General features: G+C 47.7%; 9 protein-coding genes across 9 annotated transcripts; 2 read left to right on the top strand and 7 right to left on the bottom strand.

Annotated features, from left to right (window-relative positions):
- Window positions 1-665: 665 nt before the first annotated feature.
- Window positions 666-2,484, bottom strand: H6S33_010965 (uncharacterized protein; the record flags this gene model as incomplete). The annotated part of the gene is made up of 5 exons (XM_044842342.1): window positions 666-967; window positions 1,023-1,302; window positions 1,403-1,857; window positions 1,910-2,156; window positions 2,215-2,484. The coding sequence occupies 5 exons, from the start codon at window positions 2,482-2,484 to the stop codon at window positions 666-668; spliced, it is 1,554 nt and encodes a 517-aa protein (XP_044696895.1).
- A 3,599-nt stretch (window positions 2,485-6,083) lies between these two features.
- H6S33_010964 (uncharacterized protein) lies at window positions 6,084-6,458 on the bottom strand (the record flags this gene model as incomplete). Its single annotated transcript, XM_044842341.1, has 1 exon — window positions 6,084-6,458. The coding sequence occupies one exon, from the start codon at window positions 6,456-6,458 to the stop codon at window positions 6,084-6,086; it is 375 nt and encodes a 124-aa protein (XP_044696894.1).
- A 1,307-nt stretch (window positions 6,459-7,765) lies between these two features.
- H6S33_010963 (uncharacterized protein) lies at window positions 7,766-8,434 on the bottom strand (the record flags this gene model as incomplete). The annotated part of the gene is made up of 1 exon (XM_044842340.1): window positions 7,766-8,434. One exon carries the CDS (start codon window positions 8,432-8,434, stop codon window positions 7,766-7,768), a length of 669 nt encoding a protein of 222 aa, XP_044696893.1.
- Window positions 8,435-10,575: 2,141 nt separating this feature from the next.
- On the top strand, window positions 10,576-11,025 carry H6S33_010962 (uncharacterized protein; the record flags this gene model as incomplete). The annotated part of the gene is made up of 1 exon (XM_044842339.1): window positions 10,576-11,025. The coding sequence occupies one exon, from the start codon at window positions 10,576-10,578 to the stop codon at window positions 11,023-11,025; it is 450 nt and encodes a 149-aa protein (XP_044696892.1).
- A 660-nt stretch (window positions 11,026-11,685) lies between these two features.
- H6S33_010961 (uncharacterized protein) lies at window positions 11,686-12,207 on the top strand (the record flags this gene model as incomplete). Its single annotated transcript, XM_044842338.1, has 1 exon — window positions 11,686-12,207. The coding sequence occupies one exon, from the start codon at window positions 11,686-11,688 to the stop codon at window positions 12,205-12,207; it is 522 nt and encodes a 173-aa protein (XP_044696891.1).
- An 809-nt stretch (window positions 12,208-13,016) lies between these two features.
- On the bottom strand, window positions 13,017-13,370 carry H6S33_010960 (uncharacterized protein; the record flags this gene model as incomplete). Its single annotated transcript, XM_044842337.1, has 1 exon — window positions 13,017-13,370. The coding sequence occupies one exon, from the start codon at window positions 13,368-13,370 to the stop codon at window positions 13,017-13,019; it is 354 nt and encodes a 117-aa protein (XP_044696890.1).
- An 816-nt stretch (window positions 13,371-14,186) lies between these two features.
- H6S33_010959 (uncharacterized protein) lies at window positions 14,187-14,726 on the bottom strand (the record flags this gene model as incomplete). Its single annotated transcript, XM_044842336.1, has 1 exon — window positions 14,187-14,726. The coding sequence occupies one exon, from the start codon at window positions 14,724-14,726 to the stop codon at window positions 14,187-14,189; it is 540 nt and encodes a 179-aa protein (XP_044696889.1).
- A 462-nt stretch (window positions 14,727-15,188) lies between these two features.
- On the bottom strand, window positions 15,189-15,722 carry H6S33_010958 (uncharacterized protein; the record flags this gene model as incomplete). The annotated part of the gene is made up of 2 exons (XM_044842335.1): window positions 15,189-15,341; window positions 15,390-15,722. 2 exons carry the CDS (start codon window positions 15,720-15,722, stop codon window positions 15,189-15,191), a joined length of 486 nt encoding a protein of 161 aa, XP_044696888.1.
- Window positions 15,723-17,979: 2,257 nt separating this feature from the next.
- Window positions 17,980-18,471, bottom strand: H6S33_010957 (uncharacterized protein; the record flags this gene model as incomplete). The annotated part of the gene is made up of 1 exon (XM_044842333.1): window positions 17,980-18,471. The coding sequence occupies one exon, from the start codon at window positions 18,469-18,471 to the stop codon at window positions 17,980-17,982; it is 492 nt and encodes a 163-aa protein (XP_044696887.1).
- Window positions 18,472-19,602: the final 1,131 nt, after the last annotated feature.

The raw sequence follows: 19,602 nt of genomic DNA, 5'->3' as shown, positions 1-19,602 counted from the left end.
CGGAATCCTGTGAACTAAAGAATCGGGTCCGAGAGATCTTTTCTCCGAATGAAATCAAAGTCTTCGCCGTCGTATCTGTTGTTGATGCATGAGATAGAAACCCATACAACCTTCATAACTGCCATCACTTGAGCTCTCTAGTCTTCTTTCTCTCCAGAGAAGGGATACAGTCGAAGATTCTTCGCTGGAAGAGAGGATGTAACAAGGTCTCTCTGTAACAAGACAGGATAAAGCCGAAAAATTCAAAAAGAAGGAATAAGACCCCCCTGATCATTTCTAGCAGCGAAACCGTACCGAAAAATAGCAACATTTCAATCTCTGAGCAAGGGGAAATGACCGGAAGACAAAAACATCGAGACAGGAAAGCGTCCCAAGAAAGAGGCGGGGATGAGAAAGAAACATGGCACACCATGCCTAGTTCTTGAAATAGTTTATCATCTAGTGGAGATGCCGAACGATTATTATAAGGAAGGGATCAACAGGCAATACACCCAAGAGCATCAAATCAACAAAGAACAAAGAAACCCAACAGTATCAGTCAATATCCCGTTTAGCAAGGAAGTTGGTGGGGGTTGAGATTACAAGCAAAAACAAACTAACAAAATAAAGTATAAACCCCTAGTCAACCAAAACACAAAGCCAAAACGTCTACAACCTCCACCACACTACAACCCATACGTAACCCCCCACCTCTCATCCCCCCTCCGCCCCCCCTCCCCCCTCATCTCCGCCGCCATCTCCCCCTCCGTCCACTCCTTCACCCTCCTCTCCCGCCACCCATTCTCCCTCCGCAGCGCCCTCCCAAACCCCCAATACCCCACCCACGCCCCCATCACCAGCCCCAGCGTCACCACAAACGAAAAATGGTACGACGGGCCATACTCAGGCGCATACAGCTTCGACGACAACACGCCCGCCAGGTTGCCCCAGCCGTTGATTCCGAGTATGACGGCGCGCTTGCCGGGCTCTGCAGAGCTTGTTAGCAGGTTGGGGGGAGAGGGGGTAAGGGGGAGAAGAGGTACCGGAGATGTTCCCGCTGAGCCATGCGACGGTGAGCGGGCTGGCGACGTAGGATCCGGCGAGGAGCACGCAGAGTGCGAGGTAGCGTGCGGCGAGCGCGTCGGGCGGGAGAAGGACGACGAGCACTAGGCCGACGAGGTTGATGGTGATTCCGATGAGGATGTATTTTATGCGTTGGCGCGAGCGGTCGGAGAGGTAGGTTATCCCCCAGAGGGTGAAGGCACCGCAGAGGAAGGGGGGGATGGTGAGGAGGTTGGCGGTGAGGGGGGGGTGGCCCATACCCTGGGGGGTGTTAGTGGTGGGACGAATGATGGCTTTAGGGATATAAAGGTATTGGATAATGAGATGAAGAGAGAGTTAACGAAACAAATAGGACACATACCTTAATCACCAACGGCAAAAACACCGAAAACGCCATCCCAGGTACAGAACTAGCAATGTTCACAACCAAAATCCACCAAATCTTCCAGTCGCGAAACGCCTCCTCCACATCCCTCCTCGTCAGCGCTCCCTCGCCACCAACCGTACTCTTCCCGACAATTACCTCCACCTCTTCCTCCTCACCGTCTCTAAGAAGCTCTTCGCCCTCCTCCTCTTCACCTCCGGCCAGTCCTCTGCGGTGCTCAGCCTCTTGGCCCACCCCCGCACGGTCCAACAGCACTCTCTTCTCCGCCCACTCGCGATCGCCCTCCTGTAGCCACCACGCACTCCCCGGGCCCAGAGGTAACCACCAGAACGTCGTGATCGCGACCACGAGTGTCAACAGCCCTTCGAGGAGGAACATAACCTGGTACGCATACAGTCCACCGCCGTTTCCGTCGGCCATCGCCTCTTCTTCTACACGCCGCATCAGCATCAACCCCAACATTACGGGAAGGAAAACACTCACCACCGCCAGGAAATAGCTTAAACACGCCCCAACTCACCAGTCCTCCAAACGCGCCCGCAACCGCATACTGCCCATAAAACATACCCAGGCGCTGCGCAAACTCATACCGCGTATAGAACAGCCCCAGGTAGAACACCGTCGTCGGATAGAAGCCCGCCTCGAGCGTACCAATCATCATACGCAGCATCAAGAGCTGCGCGCGGGTCCTTACGAACGCAGTGAGCGCCGTTAGAAACGCCCACCCAATCTAGCATCACAGCTCCGGTTAGCACCGCCCCGCCACCAACCACCACTCCAGAACATACCATAACGCCGCCGACCCACCTTGCGACGCCCACCCGCTTGCCCAGCGCCGCGCCGACCGGCTGGAAGATGACGAAGAGCATAAAGAAGAGCGCGACGGAATCATTCAGGTCGCCCGGCTGGAGGCCCGCATGGCGCGTGAAGCCCGCGGTCTCGGCGTTGCCGATGTTGGAGCGGTCGAGGGAGTTGAGGAGGAAGAGGAGCGAGAGGAAGGGGAGGAGGTGGTAGTCGGTGCGGCGGAGGATGCGCTGTGTTTGGGCGGCGCGCGACATTGCGTCTGTGGTGGGGGGTTCCTCGAGCAAGGGGGTGCTGGGGCCCGGGGAGTCCTGCGTGATGTTAGTGGGAGTGAGATGGGGGAGTGCGGGGGAGAGGAGTACTGGTGGGGAAGCCAACGTGGTGGGAGTTTCGCGGGGCGGGGCCGCGGTGTGGAGTGATTGGAGGGTTGGCGGTGCCGTAGGGCTGAGGGGATGTCGAATGAAATGGGGTTGCGATGTTTGGTTTGGTTTGGTTTGTTGGGGGCTCTTCGGTGCTTGCCGGGTGCCAAGCGACAGGGGTGCGTGGGCAGGGGTAGCTGCATGCAAAGCTCTATTTTTGGACACTACAAGCAGTGGTTGAAGAGCTCGCCCTGGTGGAGATCTTGACACCCACCATGGCCTGGGGAGATTGGACGGAGAAGGTGAGGTTTTATAAGTAGAGAAATGTTGGCTAACGCTGCCCTCAGACTAGGGTCCGGTACCATTATCAGTATCATAGTCTCACCACTTTTAAGAGCTTAACCGGAAGCTCTCGCGAGGTCATCTTATAAACTTCGGATCCAGTCTGCTGAATAAGGTCCACTTTATCAGTCATTACACTTGTTACCTGCAACACGTAACGTGCGCAGCTCAGAGTCAAAGAAGCGACAGGAATGAACGACTCAACCCATTAGTTCTCCACTTGAGGTTCAGCATGATTGCAGCGATCTCGGGAGTGGGAGGGTGGCACTCGAACGTGGAGGAAGAACACCATAGGAAAACGCGAAGCCAAAAGCTAAGGGGTAAGTGGTTGAACTTCTCTCCCGAGAGGTTGAGCACGGCTTGAAATACTCTACACTGCCATTGCGAGTGAGAACCAGTGATTGACGTTCTTCTACGATTAGAGTGGAGGCATCTGATATCATGATTGATGACAGATATAACAGACATTTAAAATCCTAATCTCAGGCTCGGGAAGAACTTTCTACTAGGCTCAATCGTGTCGAGAAAGAACCCACTACTCGTGGAGTCGCAGCATCGAAGGGGTTTATCCGAACATGGACACCCAGCTCCGAATTAGGTACCGGACTGTGGCTCCTTAAAGGCAAAAGCAATAGAAAAAGTAACAAAGCTAGTATATAAAACCTTAGAAATCAAAGTTGAGCTATATGCAGTTATTCCACGTAGATGAGCGCTTCTATACCTAGTAGATCTTGAGGAAGACTTTCGCGAAACGATCTGTCCTGTGAAAAAACGGTCAAGCTCGGTACCTACAGAAGACTAGCATACTTACATGTAGTCGATGATCTATGTAAATGTTCTTAGAGTATGCATGTAGGCAAAAAATATAGAAGTCTGCGCATACTCAAGCGCAGAGGAGAAGTGTGAGAAGTAGCTTGTGGCGCTAGCTCTGTAGGGTTGGTTTGTTGAGGCTCTGCGGGTACGGTGCCAAGGAATACCCATGCAGGGCTCGTGCATGAGGCTGACAGAAGTGGGACCTAAGACTGGCGCCATAACCAACTCGGCCATTCCTTGGCGTCTATTGCTCTCTCAGGCACCAAACTTCATCCACCACACAAATCAGTCTTGTACTTCCATCGAAATTCCAAACGCTTCACGAATTATTGGTGCTTTAAATCAAGTTAGTAAATGTCTTGCCCTCTCAATTGTTGCTGCCATGTGGTTTTCGAACCCCTCTAACTACTGTAGTCAAGGCTCCAGCGGACAGTGCCGCAGAGCTAGATGTCTTCTTTTCTGCGAGACGTCTCGGTCGAGTTGTGATACATCCGGCGCTGGGGCATCGGGTTTTCTTTTTCCTTCTTTTCTTTTCCTTTTTGTTTGGCCAGGCTGGAACCTTGAAATTCGGCGATGAAATGGATCCGGAGAACAAATCGGGTGGAGCCCATCAACCAGTGATCAGAATTCCCTCTATACCGTGGGGAGATGAGCTGCGCCTCGTCCGTAAATCGCAAGTTAAGCTATCCGCCAGCTTTTCTCCGACGGACTGATACCAAGTGATGCACTATCGATTCATTGGTGACCAATGGAGCTACAGGACAGGGTGACTTGGGAAGGGTGACTTGAGGTGGATAACGAAAAATTTGTTCGCCGTAAAAGGGTGGGATAAAGTTTGAGACTTCGTGTCCTCCTTCGAAAGCGGGGTGAAAGCGTCGTTAGGGTGTTGAATCACTGAGCGGGAAAGAGATGAGTTCACCTCAGCGGTTGCGCGGAGTCCTTCCTGTTGGCCGAGGCGTTTCCCTTGGAGAGGAACGCCGGGTTTGGTGGTCTGTGAAATGGTATTTTCCCCATTCATTCACCATTGCGGGAAATGATGGAGATTCGTTGTTATAGACTAGCCTACTGCTTTAAACGCAAGCACACCCGCTTAGAGTCAAGGCGATGTGGAAAAGAGCTCGGAATCAACGATGGAAGGCCTGGGGCATCTCTTGCTTCAATTTTATGCCGTTGCTCATCTGCTACGTATTGAGCAAGGTCTTACAAGCTCATTTTTTAGCGGTGATTTTGATCGTAGTGGGCCTAGGATGAGACAAGTGGAATTGCAAGTCTTTTTTCTTGTCTCTGAGAATTTCGTGTGGCGCTTTAGATCCCACTTAGTCCGATCTGGGATTCGCGGCCAAGAAAGATATCGACAGAGAACACATGGCCGGAAGAATTGCGGGAATGATTCTTTTTGAAGAATTTGGGTTTTACGACTATCTGGTTAGCTTGGTATAGCACCTATCAACACTGCCGCCACCCATAGCCGTTGTCTGTCATCGTTCTCCTCATACTACACCCCATCACCTCACGCATATTGTTGAATGAATTCCTTCACTAATCCATCTATAAATCTCAGATTATTACAATGTCACATCCAGTAAAGTTTAAAGCTGACCGTATAGGTTGGGAGTCCATCGCTACTAGCACTCCCGCAACCCATCTTTCGTTCATCTTCTGGCACATATGTTTGGAGATAGCGATAGCGAGGGATGGACGAAGAATGGGTTGTCGAGACGGTCGCCATAGGTGAGGAACGTTTGCGATTTACGGTATTCGGGGGAGCGATTCCATGACAGGAACTGATGTGAGTTTTCTCCACCTAAGGTTGCAGAGAGCCTGTTAATGAGAGAGAGAGGCTGATTTTGAGGTTAGTTTAAGTTCACCGCGGCGACGATTCAAGACTTATGGAGCCCATAATCCCATCTCTAAATCAGCTCAGCATTACCCCAGTTGGTTTTGATGCTGAACTGCGTAGGAATACAATCCTTCCGCCGGACCATTGTCCGCCGATAAGTTCATCACCGGGATACCTGGGACTTCAGCGCGAGATTCAGATCTGGTAGATATTTGGAATCAGTCAAGGAGATGAAGATAGCCGAATTGTGATACTGTTTTCATCTAGAAGGTCAAGTTCGTAACTTCTGTACGTGATTCATGTTGATTTACGTCACTAGCTAGGTATGACTATCATACTCACGGTTTCCGTTGCAAAATCTTGGTACCGATGAATTTATATTAGAAAAATATAGGAATTAAACAGCAAAAGTAACCTTCACCCATCGGAAATGTAAATCATTAATCATCCGAAATCACTCGCAAAAACAAAACAAACAAAACAACCTCACTACAACCACGTCTCAATACCGCGTAACTGAGATAATTTCACCCCCATTAAGCTCAACGGCTTTCGTCTTCAACTGCATTGCCAAATCCAATATCTTCATGATAATGTCGCCACCATGTTCATCATCTTGATTCCTTTTCATCTCCTGCCTTATCCACTCGAGATCCTTCAATTTGTGGCGCAGTCTTCTCCTCTTACTCGCATCCATATCCAATACTAAGGGGGTCAACGTCTCAATCAACTCGATCAGCGTCTCGATCACTGGAAGCGAATCTTCGATGCGCTGGCACATGTTTCGGTCTCTGATGTCGCATCCATAGCTGCGGTAGTAACGCGTGATATCGTTATATTTCTGGCGGAAGGTTTGGTACACTGCGGGGCGGGACATGGTGAAAGGTGTGGTGTAAGTGCAGATTCTGAGTTCTAGGTTTCCTGGGATATCGACAAAGGGGACAGCGTGGTATTTGTAGTGCGGGGTGAAAACTTGCTGTGTTGAGTTATTTAGAATTGCCTACCGTTTTATACTACGGCACTCAATTCGGGAAGCCCTGGGGGAAGCGCCATGGCCCCCAATTGGTGACACAGTACCGGCTTGGTATTGTTTGCCATCGTCCATTCTATTTTTGCGCTGGGGTTGTGCGTTCTACAAAGCTGAGAAAGTATATTATTTTCGGATATATATATATATATAAGAGCCAGCCATACCCAAATCCACCATGCACATGCATAGTATTACCGGAAAATCACAACCGATAACATTAAGAATAAGACAATCCTCAAATCACACAGCTAAACTATAATCAAGGGTTACACCGCAACCCCTAATACAAGACCACCGACGTCAAACCTATCACCCGCCTAAACGCCCGTCAAACAAATGACGCCACCCGCCAAGGAATGCTACACCGAAGAATCCGCCACACCTTCAAAGGCTCAATCTTCCCTTACCAGCGAGGATGTCGAACCAGGCCTGATAACCTGTTGGTACTGTCTAGAGGAACGGGCAAAAGGCTCTGAATGCTGCGGATATCTTCTCGACTGCTGGTGTACTATTTGTAAGATCAGCGGCGAGTTAGGGAAAGCCTGCGAGTACTGTAACGCGGTGCTGGAAGTATATGTTTACTGAGGTTGAAATGTGGATGAAAGCGTGGTATGATAATGGTTGCATTATGGAGAGGTAGCGTCCAGGTATCTCAGACGATACCAGTTTCGGTAGTGGTGGAAGAATAGTTCGTTGAGCGGGTCATCAGACGTCGGTTTAGCTCAATTTTTCGTACTCGGAACCAAGTAGCTAAGCTACTAATATTCATGGATATAACTCTTGAATGTCTGGAAGAAATCCACAAAATTATTTGGTTATTTTCGTCCGAACTACGTGCCGGAAAGAAGGAACGTCCGCAACAAACTCTGTGGCTTCTCCGCCTCCTGAAACAGGAACTAGCTCCGTACACTGTTGGGGGAACTTCTAGGAAAGCTAATGCTAGTGGAAATGATATGATATATTATCATTTAACGTTCTAGCCCGGAGAAGACAAACACCACCCCTGAATAATATCGTTCTTGCATAAATAAAGACAAGGCAAATGACAGTTTATGATCAACGTATTAATATTAGAACTATCACTAAACTAAACAATTCGAGGGCCTGGCGCGTATGCGCAAATAAAAAAATCTATTTCCCCTTTACAACACCAACTAACGGTTCCACAGCGCCAACAGACTGACGGAATACGCATACAGCTCCTTCCCCATCGCCTCCACCACCTCAACACGCTTCTTCGTCCGCTCGGCCTCCATTGGTTGAGCCATTAGTTGCTTATTCAGCCCCCACATTGGCTTCAGCCTCCTCTCCAAGCGCCGACTCGCGGTCCCATCTGACATTATATAGGCCGGGCAAAACATGTCCAAAAACTCCGCCAGCTCGAACTGCCGTTGTATGGTACTGAGGGTGTGATTATTCACATCTCTGACCTTTCGATAGTACGTCTCCACCTCCTTCACCCTCGGCGTAAAGTTCGCCGGCCGTATATCCGCAACCAGATTCGCAAACCCGGCCCACAGATCCAGGTAGAAGTCCACGATCCGCACCGAGATTGGGTCTGTTCGCGGAACGGGGTTGAGCAGATGGTACGCCTTTCTCGAGATGCCTGACCGCACCCTTGCGACTATGAGCTTCTTGGTTTCGTCGTCGACGTGCATGTTGCGGCCCAGCTGAAAGTCGAGGAAGGCGGCGGTTTGGACGGCGTGGTCGATGTTGTCAGAGACGACGCGGTCGAGGCCTGGTGCGGGGTCGATGTTCTGGGCTTTGCGGGCCCGGTAGTCCCTTTTGAGGACTGCTGCGCGGTCGGCGTATTCGGTTGCCATTGTGGGTGAGTTTTCTGAGGGTTTGCTTGGGTTATGAAGAAAGAGTGGGAATGATATTTGAAGCGTATCAAAGAGAGGGAATGATATTTGCAAGACGTATGAAAGAGAAGACAGTCACAAGAGTTTGGTCTTTTATTCACCACGGGGAGGGTGAATGGTGGATTCTGGCTTTCAATTTCGTGGGCACCGTTGGCCTCTGTCAGATGATCATTTCCCTCCCGTTGTGTTGAAACGGCGAGCAATCATTGATGTCGGATTGAATTTCAAGACCAATCTTGAAATCATATCGGCGACAGATGTGTGTCAGGAAATGCGGCCTGAGAGCACTGCAGTCAATCTATCTCGGTATATCACGAGGTCAGTTAAGATTGGGTACTCATTTCGACATATAGTTATGGAGCATCGAATGGGATTCCGTAGGTCGGCGCAACCAGCGTTGTTTCGATAGCGTAGCTAGATGCCTTCCTAGAGGGATACAGTAGCGTGATGGGGTTGTCTGGCTGTGCGGCGCACCAAATAGCTAAATCTTATACCTGATGATAGTGACATTGTCACGGATATGCATCATGGTATATCACTCGGGCCTCTAAAACGACATGGACTTTAAATAAGTTGAGTTGATAACTCGTGATATAAGAATAGCAATGGATACATTAAGAGGCCAGACTATACTTGGTAAGTCACAGGAGCAGGTCTCGGAATTCCCAGTACTTGAGCAGTTTATTGTGCGAAGTCTCTACATTTAGAGCGTACCTTATTAAGGTCTGTGTAGTAAAAGATGGGGAATTAATTGTCTCCAATATGCGGGCCCCCCTAATAATGAAGGTTAGACAGGCACCCCCAACCCCCGCGGGGTGATCGATTAGGGATAGTTGGTATTTTATGCGGACTTACGCATTTAAGGTTTTGATGCTGCTAATATCTAGGTCACAGATTATCACTCGCACATTTCGAAGAAAAAAAAAAACTGGACATTTCTATTTTCCGTTATTTTATCTTCTCTCAATCTAGCTATGTGTCATATTACCGCATATCTTGAAACTTTCCATCTCATATCCACCACTATATACAACTATATGTAGTAGAAAGTGTTGAGTTGATACAATCAAAGACACTCGACAAAGAAAAAGCGACGAGCACCTTTCTCCCCCTCTTGTGCAGCTTATTCTCCAAAACATTATTCCATTGATTTCAAAAGCACCCCCAAGAACAAACCATAACCATGACCTCCCTCTGCCGTTTGGCCGCTAACGTCAAGGCCAAATCCGGGAGTGCTCAGCTCCTTCGAAATCGGGAAGGGTTGCATAGTATCTGTTGTACAGCCTGGATGCATCTTTTTGCGATTCGGGGGATTGTTGAGCCATGATGTGCTTATAGTGGCGCGTTGGTGATATGTTGAGGGATGTATGGTATGATAGTAGATGGTTGATGTACAAGGAGTAATAGTAGAAATGGTGTAGTCCCTAGTGGATAATGAGGATTTTTGTTGTGCTTATGAAAAGATACTCATTACGTAGTTTTCAATATGGATGTTCCCGAAGGGACTTCCGCCGCGGCCGCTCTTCCATTCAATTTTCAGGTGTTATACAACGTGTTCTCGTCGGGGATTAGGTGAAGTATTTTAATACTGTATTGAGGCGGGGTCGCGGTGGATCCTAGCACTGAATCAGCAATTTTGGTACGATAGATGAGAGTCTCGGTGAAGGGTGTAACTCGATTGTGGGTTTTGAGCGGCTCGTTTTGTGGTTGTTGGCGTTGATCTAGATCATTAGGTTACTGTCCACGTGCAACCTATTTTAATCGTGATGCGGACATCATTGACCAGGTCTTCCAGGCCTTACTACGGTCTCCGAAGTATGAGATAAAAAGTGGATAGAATAATTTCGAGTTTCATTTGTCTCGTGATAGTTTGTATTCGAAGGCGCATTCTTTCCGGGACACATCGTGGTACGAGAATCCTTCTATTCAAGCTTCTGGAGTCAGATATTTTGCTCGCCTCGGGATAAACGTTTATAAAGCACGGCACTACACTCTCTCGTTACTCATATCTATCCCAATTCCAACAAAACCCGCAATAGCCCAAAATACACAAAACCTCACCACAACACTCAAACACCCACCAACATCAAACCAAACCCACAATGGTCTACCTCACCACCACTCCGGCCACGCTCACTTCCTACGTCCACTCCTGCCGCACCTACCTCAACACTCACCGCTCCGTCGGCCTCCACATCATCAGCAAGCTCAGCGCTGTATGCACAGAACTTGAAATGCTTGCCACCGAGCTCGACCAGCACAGTCTGCGGCTTTCCTACGGTAACTGCTCCCCGTCAACCTTAATGAGCTCCTTCGGCCCCGGTGCGGTGAACAAGCTGCTCGCTATTGGCATAAAGGTAACAAAAGTGGTGAACATGGTCGCCGGGTGCTCAGATGCGGCTTTGAATGCCGCGGGGGCGGTGAAAGAGTGTTTTGAGTGCTTGAAGGCGAGAGCACAGGGGTATGAAAGTGCGTTGGGGGCGGCCTTGACGCGCAGTCCTAATCAGGCATGGGGGTATGAGGCGAAAGCAAAGTTTCTACCAAAGCGTTAATGTAGCGGGAGATGTAGTCTAGTTGGTTTGTTACTGTTTCAGAGTACCTCGAAGTATGGTCAATTCAATATCAGCCTCCTTTTGATATGCTCACACATTGTGCTTGGTGACGTGTGGTATAAATCAACCCACTAATAAAGACTCTGCTGCTTCCTTCTCGAATTCCTTTCAAGTCCACACATAATCGCATACGCTATTAGCTCTGGGACTGGAATCTGGTTTTTTATTGACGTTCTGTGTGGTTGACAGATTGCCACTTTGTTAATCTATCGATATATACGTTATATAAACCGCAGTCAATTGAACTTCACAGTCTCCTGATAACTCAGACTTGATTCGTACTCTTGCCAGTATCGTAGAAAATGAACCTTTCAGCCATGCTGCGTTTCTATGTTGCAACGGCTGAAGGTGGGCGGAAATGATTGAGCCAGATACCATCTGTACCACCCAAGAGGTGAAATGTTACTGGCCTTGCGACCGAATCAAGATACAGCACTGCTCCTCAAAAGTCAATAGTATCGTAGATTTCATACCCTCCCCCGCTTATAAATGAGGGTCCCCCCAGTCCTTTTCACCTCCACCAAACTGCAAATTCACATCCTAAATATCAGCAGTACACAATTAACCTCCCTAAGATCAAATCTAATAACAAACATCAAGATGGCTGACGAACCTACCAACTGGGAGAACTACAAAGCCTACACCGACCACGCCCATGCGAAATTCAGCCGGTACGGCGGCCGCATTGACATCCCGCGCCGCCGCGAGCTCAAACTCGACGCCATCGCTGACCGTCTCCTTCGCCTCGGTGCCCGTACCGACGAATACAACCTGAGGCTCGCCCATGGCAGTCTCTCCGCCACCCTCCTGCAACCCGACTTCGAGCTCCACGTGGGGAGCAAGTATGATAAGCTAGCGAAGGACGTTGCGGACCTGGTTGTATACTCGTCTGCGAGAGAGAAGGAGAATGAGGGCATCAAGGCGTTGCTGGATTGTGCGGCAGGGATCCTGACGCATGTGAACCAGATGAGAAGTGACCTATATCAACAGTTGGAGTCCTCGAGTAGGGATTTGAGGTGGGGGTTGAATCCAGTTCCGAGGACGCTGCGGAATAGGAGGCAGATGATTGATATGCCGATAAACACGTTGGTGGTGGAGGAGAGAAGGCCAACTAGACGGTAGATGGGTGGAGTCAAGGAAATCATCCTGGCGCGGGCTTTACGGTGGGGGATTCTGAGGTGTAGGTTGTTTATTTCTGAGTTTCTGAAGCATTGTTAGTTAACCACACAAGTAATTTAATGAGCGGACATTTACCGTACGGAATCAATTAAGATAAATTGCAAGCAAAAAAACAGGCTCACAGGTTATAGACCAATGCTGAACGTGAGGCTTTAAGGGCCATTGATAAATAATGTTGAGAACACCACATCTATATATCGATAACCCAAAGTCTTTTAGAGCTTTATGACAACCTAAGCGGGAGAATGTAGCAAAATCTTAAGCTTGGATGAGCTCAAGCTCTCATATCATTTACCCAGGTGATCAAGCTCTGTACTGTTTATCGAGTGTCCAGTATCAATGACCGAGATGTCAGTACATGTATACCAAATATCAAACTGAGAAACAAAAAAAAAGCATTCATTGATAACCAGGCGTGACCGAATTCATAAATTGTACAGGCTCAGCTGTTCACCTTCGCAGTTGATCCAGAGTAAGATGTAACCGTGAAATTGTTACACCGGGCGAGGATTGATCCATCTGTGCGACGAATAGTCGTATAACTCTTTTGATTGGTTCAGAATGCACTGCATATGGCAGATTTTAGTACCACATAGGATGGCCAGCATCAGCACCTGTATAAGTAGCTCCTCCTACCACGAGGTATCTTCTCCACTCACATCTTCCAAATCAGTTTTCGAGCACATACTCACCCACTGCCCACTGCGCTTTGCCTTACGCTCCTCTGGTCACCCTCCTCCTGGCCCAAAGCCCTAAACATCTGCCACTGCTCCTACCTTCTGCCCCATAGACTCCAAGTCTTTCTCCTGCCCCTCTGAGCTTTCAAAATGTGCGACTGTAAGCACGTCAGCTTCTGGCACTGCGGCCACTACCACCTCTACCTTGTCACCCGCTGCTACCAAGCACTCAACGACGTCTCGAACCGCTGCTTTGGCATCCCAAACGTCGTGCAGTACCTCACGCAGAACAGCCTCTGCACCGACTGCGAAGCGGAAAAGAATCAGAACCAAGATCAGCAGCAGTGATGGATTTCGGCGTGCACTTGCGGACTTGGCGTTTTTTCGTCGTTTGCTTTTGTTGTTTTTGTTGGAAGTGAGCTTGTGCATGCTGGTATGCATGAGTGTGACGGAGGAGGGTGGTAGGCCTGAGGTCTTTTGGTGGTGTTGATGGGTTGTTGTTCCTCTGTCTGGCGTTTTGTGATGGGTTTTTCTGGTGTTTTCGGTTGACGACCGTGGTTGACTTTCTTTCTGTTTCTTGTACGGGAATTCATGAGGTTAGTGTGGATTTAATGCATGTTATAGATACTTGAATTTAAGTTTACGTTTATAACACAGGTGCCTAAGGCTCAGGATGATGTTCACCTCTGATTTCGGCCATATTACTCGCCTCAGATGATACTTTCAGAATGCCCAAAAGATATCATCTTTGAGACAGGCCATGCGTGAACGATATTGCGAAAGACTTCAACTTGGGTAATCCAGGTATCCGAAATCACCAACCACACCTATTGCATCAGAACGGGCCATAAGTGAGTTTATCGCGTCGATAGAGTGGGTACTTGGTAAAGATGCGCCTTGTATAATAGGGGAGTATAACAAATGTCCTCTAGCTGGCCATAGTGGTTCCTGTCTAAGCTCGGGAGTTCAGAAGCAACAATCAGTGTATTCTTTCTACATACAATGCGAGAATGAAATTGGTTAAGTAATATGCACACACCCTAGTCCTCGATGGTAAAAGGAAAGAAACTAAAATAAGAACAGATATATATACGAGTTTAAGTAACAAAGCTAACCTCTAAAATCGACAGAAAGAGCTTTATGGTCCGGCCATTAGAAGGTAACCTAAAACTCATATATCAACTCTTTAAGGATGTAGGTCGAAAGAATCATTTGTACAGTATTAATACTATAATATCAAACTCTTTATGTCATGACATGCAAATAATCCGGGAGCTCAATATTGTTCATTATCGAAATAAACTCCAGAAACCCCTCACACTCAAACTCCCTCGGCCTCAGCGAATTCTTACCACCCAGAGACTCCACCGCCTTCTTATCCCCCTCTCTCGGCTTCTCCATAGCTCTCACTCTCACCTTATCAAAAACATTAACCCTCTCCACAAACACCTGCGTCAACTTAATCCAACCCAAGACCAGTTTATTCTTCGAATTCACGTCATCAATATTTGCTTCTCCCTCCTCAAGAAGCCTCCTGAACTTCGTGACGGCACGGTCACACTTGATCTGGTAGTCAATGAGGATCTGGTTGTACACCTCCAGCTCGGGGGCCCACCAGAGGACGGCAGAGTCCTCTTCATTCAGGCCTTTTGTGGGTAGATTGGCTTTTATTTCCCTTGTGTAAGCTCTCATTTCTGAGACGAGGGTGTCGATGAACTCGGTGGCCCAGAGGTAGTCCACGGGGTGTGTGGTTGCTGTTCTTGCTGAGTCGCTGTTTTCGTACATGGCTTGGGTTTGAAATTGTAAAAATATAATAATTGGCCAGTTCACGAATGTACGAGGAATATGGTGTTATAACGATTGATCTACGAGAACTAAGGGGCATTTATGCGGCACAAAATGGTCGGTATGTAGTCCAATCATGGTAAAGGTCCTTGCTTTTAATCCAAAGATCAAGAGAAACAGAGTTCTATGCGTAGCTTTCAGTGTTTTCTGTATATTTTGGCCTTTTTCTATGAAACACTACCTAAACCAGATTCTCTGAGCCCATTACTACCAGCAGCCAAGGTCCGAATCCTAAACCCGAAACCCGTAATCACCCGAATGAAAGATCTATATCTCAGCTGAGATATGGGTAAATTAAGGGTATAAAAATATTTGTATTCGATCACTAGATTATTCCTTAATAAAATTTCCAACTAAACATAACTAATACAATCTGAATATACGAAAGATCCTCCCTAGCCACTATCTTAAATACCTCGGTATCCTGATATTTCCAATCTCGTCCGCAAAGTCTGTAAACTCCTGCGTCTCAAAGTACTTCGGCTCCAACGAATCCGGTCCCCCCATCGCATCCGTTACCACTCGATCCGTCGCCCTAGGTCTCCTCCGCGCTCTCTTCTGAATATTATCAAACAGCTCCGCCCTCGACGTAAAGGACCTTACCAGCTCTTTCCACACCCTAACAAGCCTGTTCTTATCATCAACAGTCTCGTGAGTTGCCTCCTTGTTATCCAGGAGCTGTTTGTACCTCTTGATTGCGCGATCAATCTTGATCATTTGCTCGCTGAGGCACATGTTATAGCACTCGAGATCAGGGCCCCAGTAGAGGACGGATGAGTCGTTGTCCCTTGTTAAGACACTTTTGTTGAGGTTGTGGCACATCTCGTGCCGGATGTTCTTGGTGTCTTGGATCATGGTGTCGATGATCTCTTTAGTCCAGAGGAATGGCACGGGGTGTTGAGTGGCGGTGCGTTCTGAATCGCTGTTTTCAAACATTATGTGGTTTGAGAGGTGATTTTGAACGTGGTGTGGAGAATTGTAGAATGTGGTTTTGGGTGTTTGTAGAAATCGGGTCAGGTGGATTGGGTGTCTTTTAAATCGTTTTTAGAGCTAAGAAGTGGATACTATCAAGACTCGTTAACCTCATTGGGCTGAGGGGGAATTAAATGGAGGGTTAAAGACCTCGTAGAATTTAAGAATGTTTGTCGGTTCCGATCCATACACTAGTGCCTCTCCGCGGCCGCTCACTGTAAATCTCTCCAGTAGGAAGATCAAAGAAGCAAACGAGCGTTCGTTGGTGGGACGCACAGATCGCTATTTTAAAGCGTACACAAACGTGGCTGTGTTAGTAGGCCAAACAGTGGTTTTGGTGGGTCTTCATACCGGTCGTGTGGGCTCACGTTTGGGGAGACAACGTAGACGTTGTGGCGCGTGGCGCTAGTCAAGCCACATAATAGTGATAGAGAAGCGAGACGACGAAATTAGGGATTAGGTGGTCAACTCAACAGAGGTGGAAGAGGAAACGTAGCATAGACAAACACTTAGATTCGTTTCCGTCTCTCCCACTCTTAGACTCTCATCCTCTCATCAATACATGCTTGTCTTTGCTTAGTCTACATCAGCTTGATCGATCGTAATTATGCCCGGTCCAGTCTAGACTCTAGCGAATACAAGAAACAGCCACAACGTCCCGGCGACAGCACCATGTTGATTCACCTGTGACATTTCTCTTATTAACTCGCTTGCATCGGGAACTTCCTCAATTGATTATAGAGAAAAATACAGCTCATCCAGGAAACCTCCTGAGTCAAGCAGTTTATCTGAGAATAAGGTTTCTCGATAGGCGAAGTTTGTACGGGTGTGCTATTATAAGATGTTTTTGTATAGTGCGCCGATGCGTGGGTATTTGTCGGCTGGGTACCGGTAAGAAGATAGATTGAAAGGATGGGGAGATAAGGTTCTTATCCTCAGTACACGCTGCAGCATACAAGAACGAAAAGAACAAACTCGAGTGAGAATCCATGATGACTAATCGGCGATCCGAACGCCCGTCCTCACGGACAGCAAAAACCTGTATGCCTAAGCGGCAGCTCATAGGGAAAAACCAGTCAAGTCCTATGCAGGTACCCATAAGCTAGTACCTCATGACCATATTTTTCTGAGCGAAGGCCTCTCTCTTTGCTCCTATTTGAAGGGCAGTTGTTGTGTGTCATGGTTTCTCGAGCGGGTTAGAGTGGGTGATATTTTAAGTAAATACGAGGTGGCCTCTTCATAACGGTGATCTAAAGTGCCCGCTGGAGAAGTAGTTTTTAAACAAGCACGCATTGAGGATTAGGTTTCATAATCAAAGCTGGAAATAGCTCCTGAGACTTACATAACCAAACACCCCCCATAGCCCTAGCTAGAGTTCGACTCTACTACCTGCGAATACCGCTCGGTACAGTATAGAGCATTGCCAGGCTCTACACCAACCATTGGCCCTTATCCTATTCACCTGCGAGCGCCCAAGTATTTCCAACAGTTCATCAACTTGTCAGTTCAGAACCGCTTAGTACAACAGTTCAGTTGGATTTTTGTCTTCTCATTATTTGGTCGGTCCGGTTTAGGATGGGGGTAAGCCCCCACCAACGAACACCTTAGGGTGGATAATACCCTAACCCTGAGCACGTTTGAGGTAGAGTTCGTGTTATAGATTCATTTTAGTTCAATTTTGCACCAAATCAGAACCGGTTGGAACCACTGGAAACACTGGAGCGCCCTCTCGATTGGCACAGTGGAAGTATTGAAGAAAAGCAAATCAATGTATTTCCCTTTCTGGTAAGCTTCCATATAGCGTTTTCAGCTGATCAACGACGGCTATTCCGTTCATAGTAAATCAGCTTTCTTGCACATCGATACCTCTGAGTGGTAGGCCAACATCTATCCGCCAGTAAGGTAATGTAATATCGCTTGGTTCTCAGGCATGTACGAGGTCCTGAGCACGTATGATATGTGTTCAGAATGAATTAGGATTTGATTCTTAGGGTTATGTATAAATTCATTACGAAAAACGGAATATGAAAGAACTTGAAATTGCATCACCATGCTTGTTTGAACGGGCCGTAAATAAGCAAGAAAAGATAATGCTATAAAGGAAAAAAATTATCGAATTGAGCTCTACACATCCTCGACCAAACTATGCCACTAGTGCTTGTAATATGATAAGAAACTCAAGCAGGTAACTGATTACTCGGACATTACACCAAGAAACCCATCAAACCATCCTTATTGCTGCCAGGATAGCCTCATAGTCCACGATGTTGAAATTCTGCCGCTTCGGCACGAAATCAAGGGTGCTCAACACTCTCAAATCGTCGTCCGTCGGTCTCCTCACTGCTCTTTTGCACACCATATTATAGAGGTTTGCTCTATTGCTGAACAGAATTACCAGCATTGCCCAAGCCTCCGCCAACTCCGAACGTAGCGCTGGGTCATTCCTGGATAGCCTGTTCTCATTAGACAACTTCCGGTAGCATTTCGCCGCCTTTTTAACCTTCTTTCCCAGTTGGCCAACTTTATAGTCCCAGCAGGCCATGTCTTCAGACCAGCGTAGGGTCTGTGAGTCGTGATCGTGTACCGCCTCTGGGTAGGTCGCTTCGAGAGCCGTAACTGTGTTGGTTAGTTCGAGTATGACGTGTGAAATTGAACGCGGGTCCCATCGGAGGCGTCTAGGCGATTGCGTGATCGTTGAATCGGAGTCTGACATCGTATGAAATGTATTGTATGCGTGGGGTGAAGAACGTATACGATATGATTAAGGGAGATAAGTCGGGTGGAGGTCAAAAGACCTTTGCGGTTGAACGCTGGCTTTGATAATTGCGTGAGGTACACCCGTAGACATTCAATGAGCAAGCACCTCATGATTGAAAATGATGAAGCGTCCCATCATTAGGTTTCTACTTAAGCGTAAGTACCATATGAGAGTACGACCGATACGCATAGGCTAGGGATTAATGCCTCTGTTTCCTACAGTTTACATTAAAATTGTCATGATTAAAACGTTGAATTCTAGTCTGCTTCCGCAGAGCTAACATTGCCTCCAGACGATACATTTCTGGCCCAATTCTATTGTTTTTTGACTGTCTATTCTGTTGCGACACATCTGTTCTAAGGGAACTGTCTAGAATATGTTGTACTTGATACAGGAACTTCGGTTGTTTGTCGACTCTCCTATTCAATTGGTTAGCGCAGGTCAAAACGAAAAAACTTTCAAAGTTTTGAAACACTGCGGGAAGGCATCTTACTTTGGGAGCGCATTGCTGGGGTTAGGAACAATATTCATCTAGACGGCATAAAGAAATACGCGGGAACCAAAGAACACAGTAATAAACAGCTATAGGTCTATGGGTTAGACAAACCGACGGGGAAAAACATGAAGGAATCTAGCCAGGGAGGCTTAATGCCCACGAAGTGGTCGAATGGTTGAAGAGAATTGAAGGGGTTTGGTGACTCTCTCCCGGCCCTAGATTAGCGGACATTCATGATGATCCAAACCAAGTTCGGCCTAGTAAAGAACAAAAGTACTTGTTCAAAAAAGAGCTTGTATGATTCTCTTAGCGCGACCCTCATGGTCGTCATTTGTGTTTGTCACGTTCCACTTGACGTCCAACCTCCGGAAAATCTTCGGTGTTCGGGGTTGTGTTTCGAGGCATAAAGGGGAGGAGGCGATGACAGGTACTAGATTATCTAAATTGGTGAGTGATAATATGATCCTGAGATTTAAAACTTGCGCCAAACAACAGTCAGTGGGCATACTGAGGCGGGGGGAAGTATACGTATGCCTCTCCCGGGATGAAAGCTCAACCGGGGGTAATCGTAATTGGTTCGTAGGGCGCAG

Source organism: Morchella sextelata (genome assembly GCF_020137385.1).
Source record: "Morchella sextelata strain SCLS chromosome Unknown scls_5, whole genome shotgun sequence".
NCBI lineage: Eukaryota > Fungi > Ascomycota > Pezizomycetes > Pezizales > Morchellaceae > Morchella > Morchella sextelata.
Note: the sequence above shows the minus strand (reverse complement) of the source record. Positions and strands in the feature narration are given on the sequence as shown.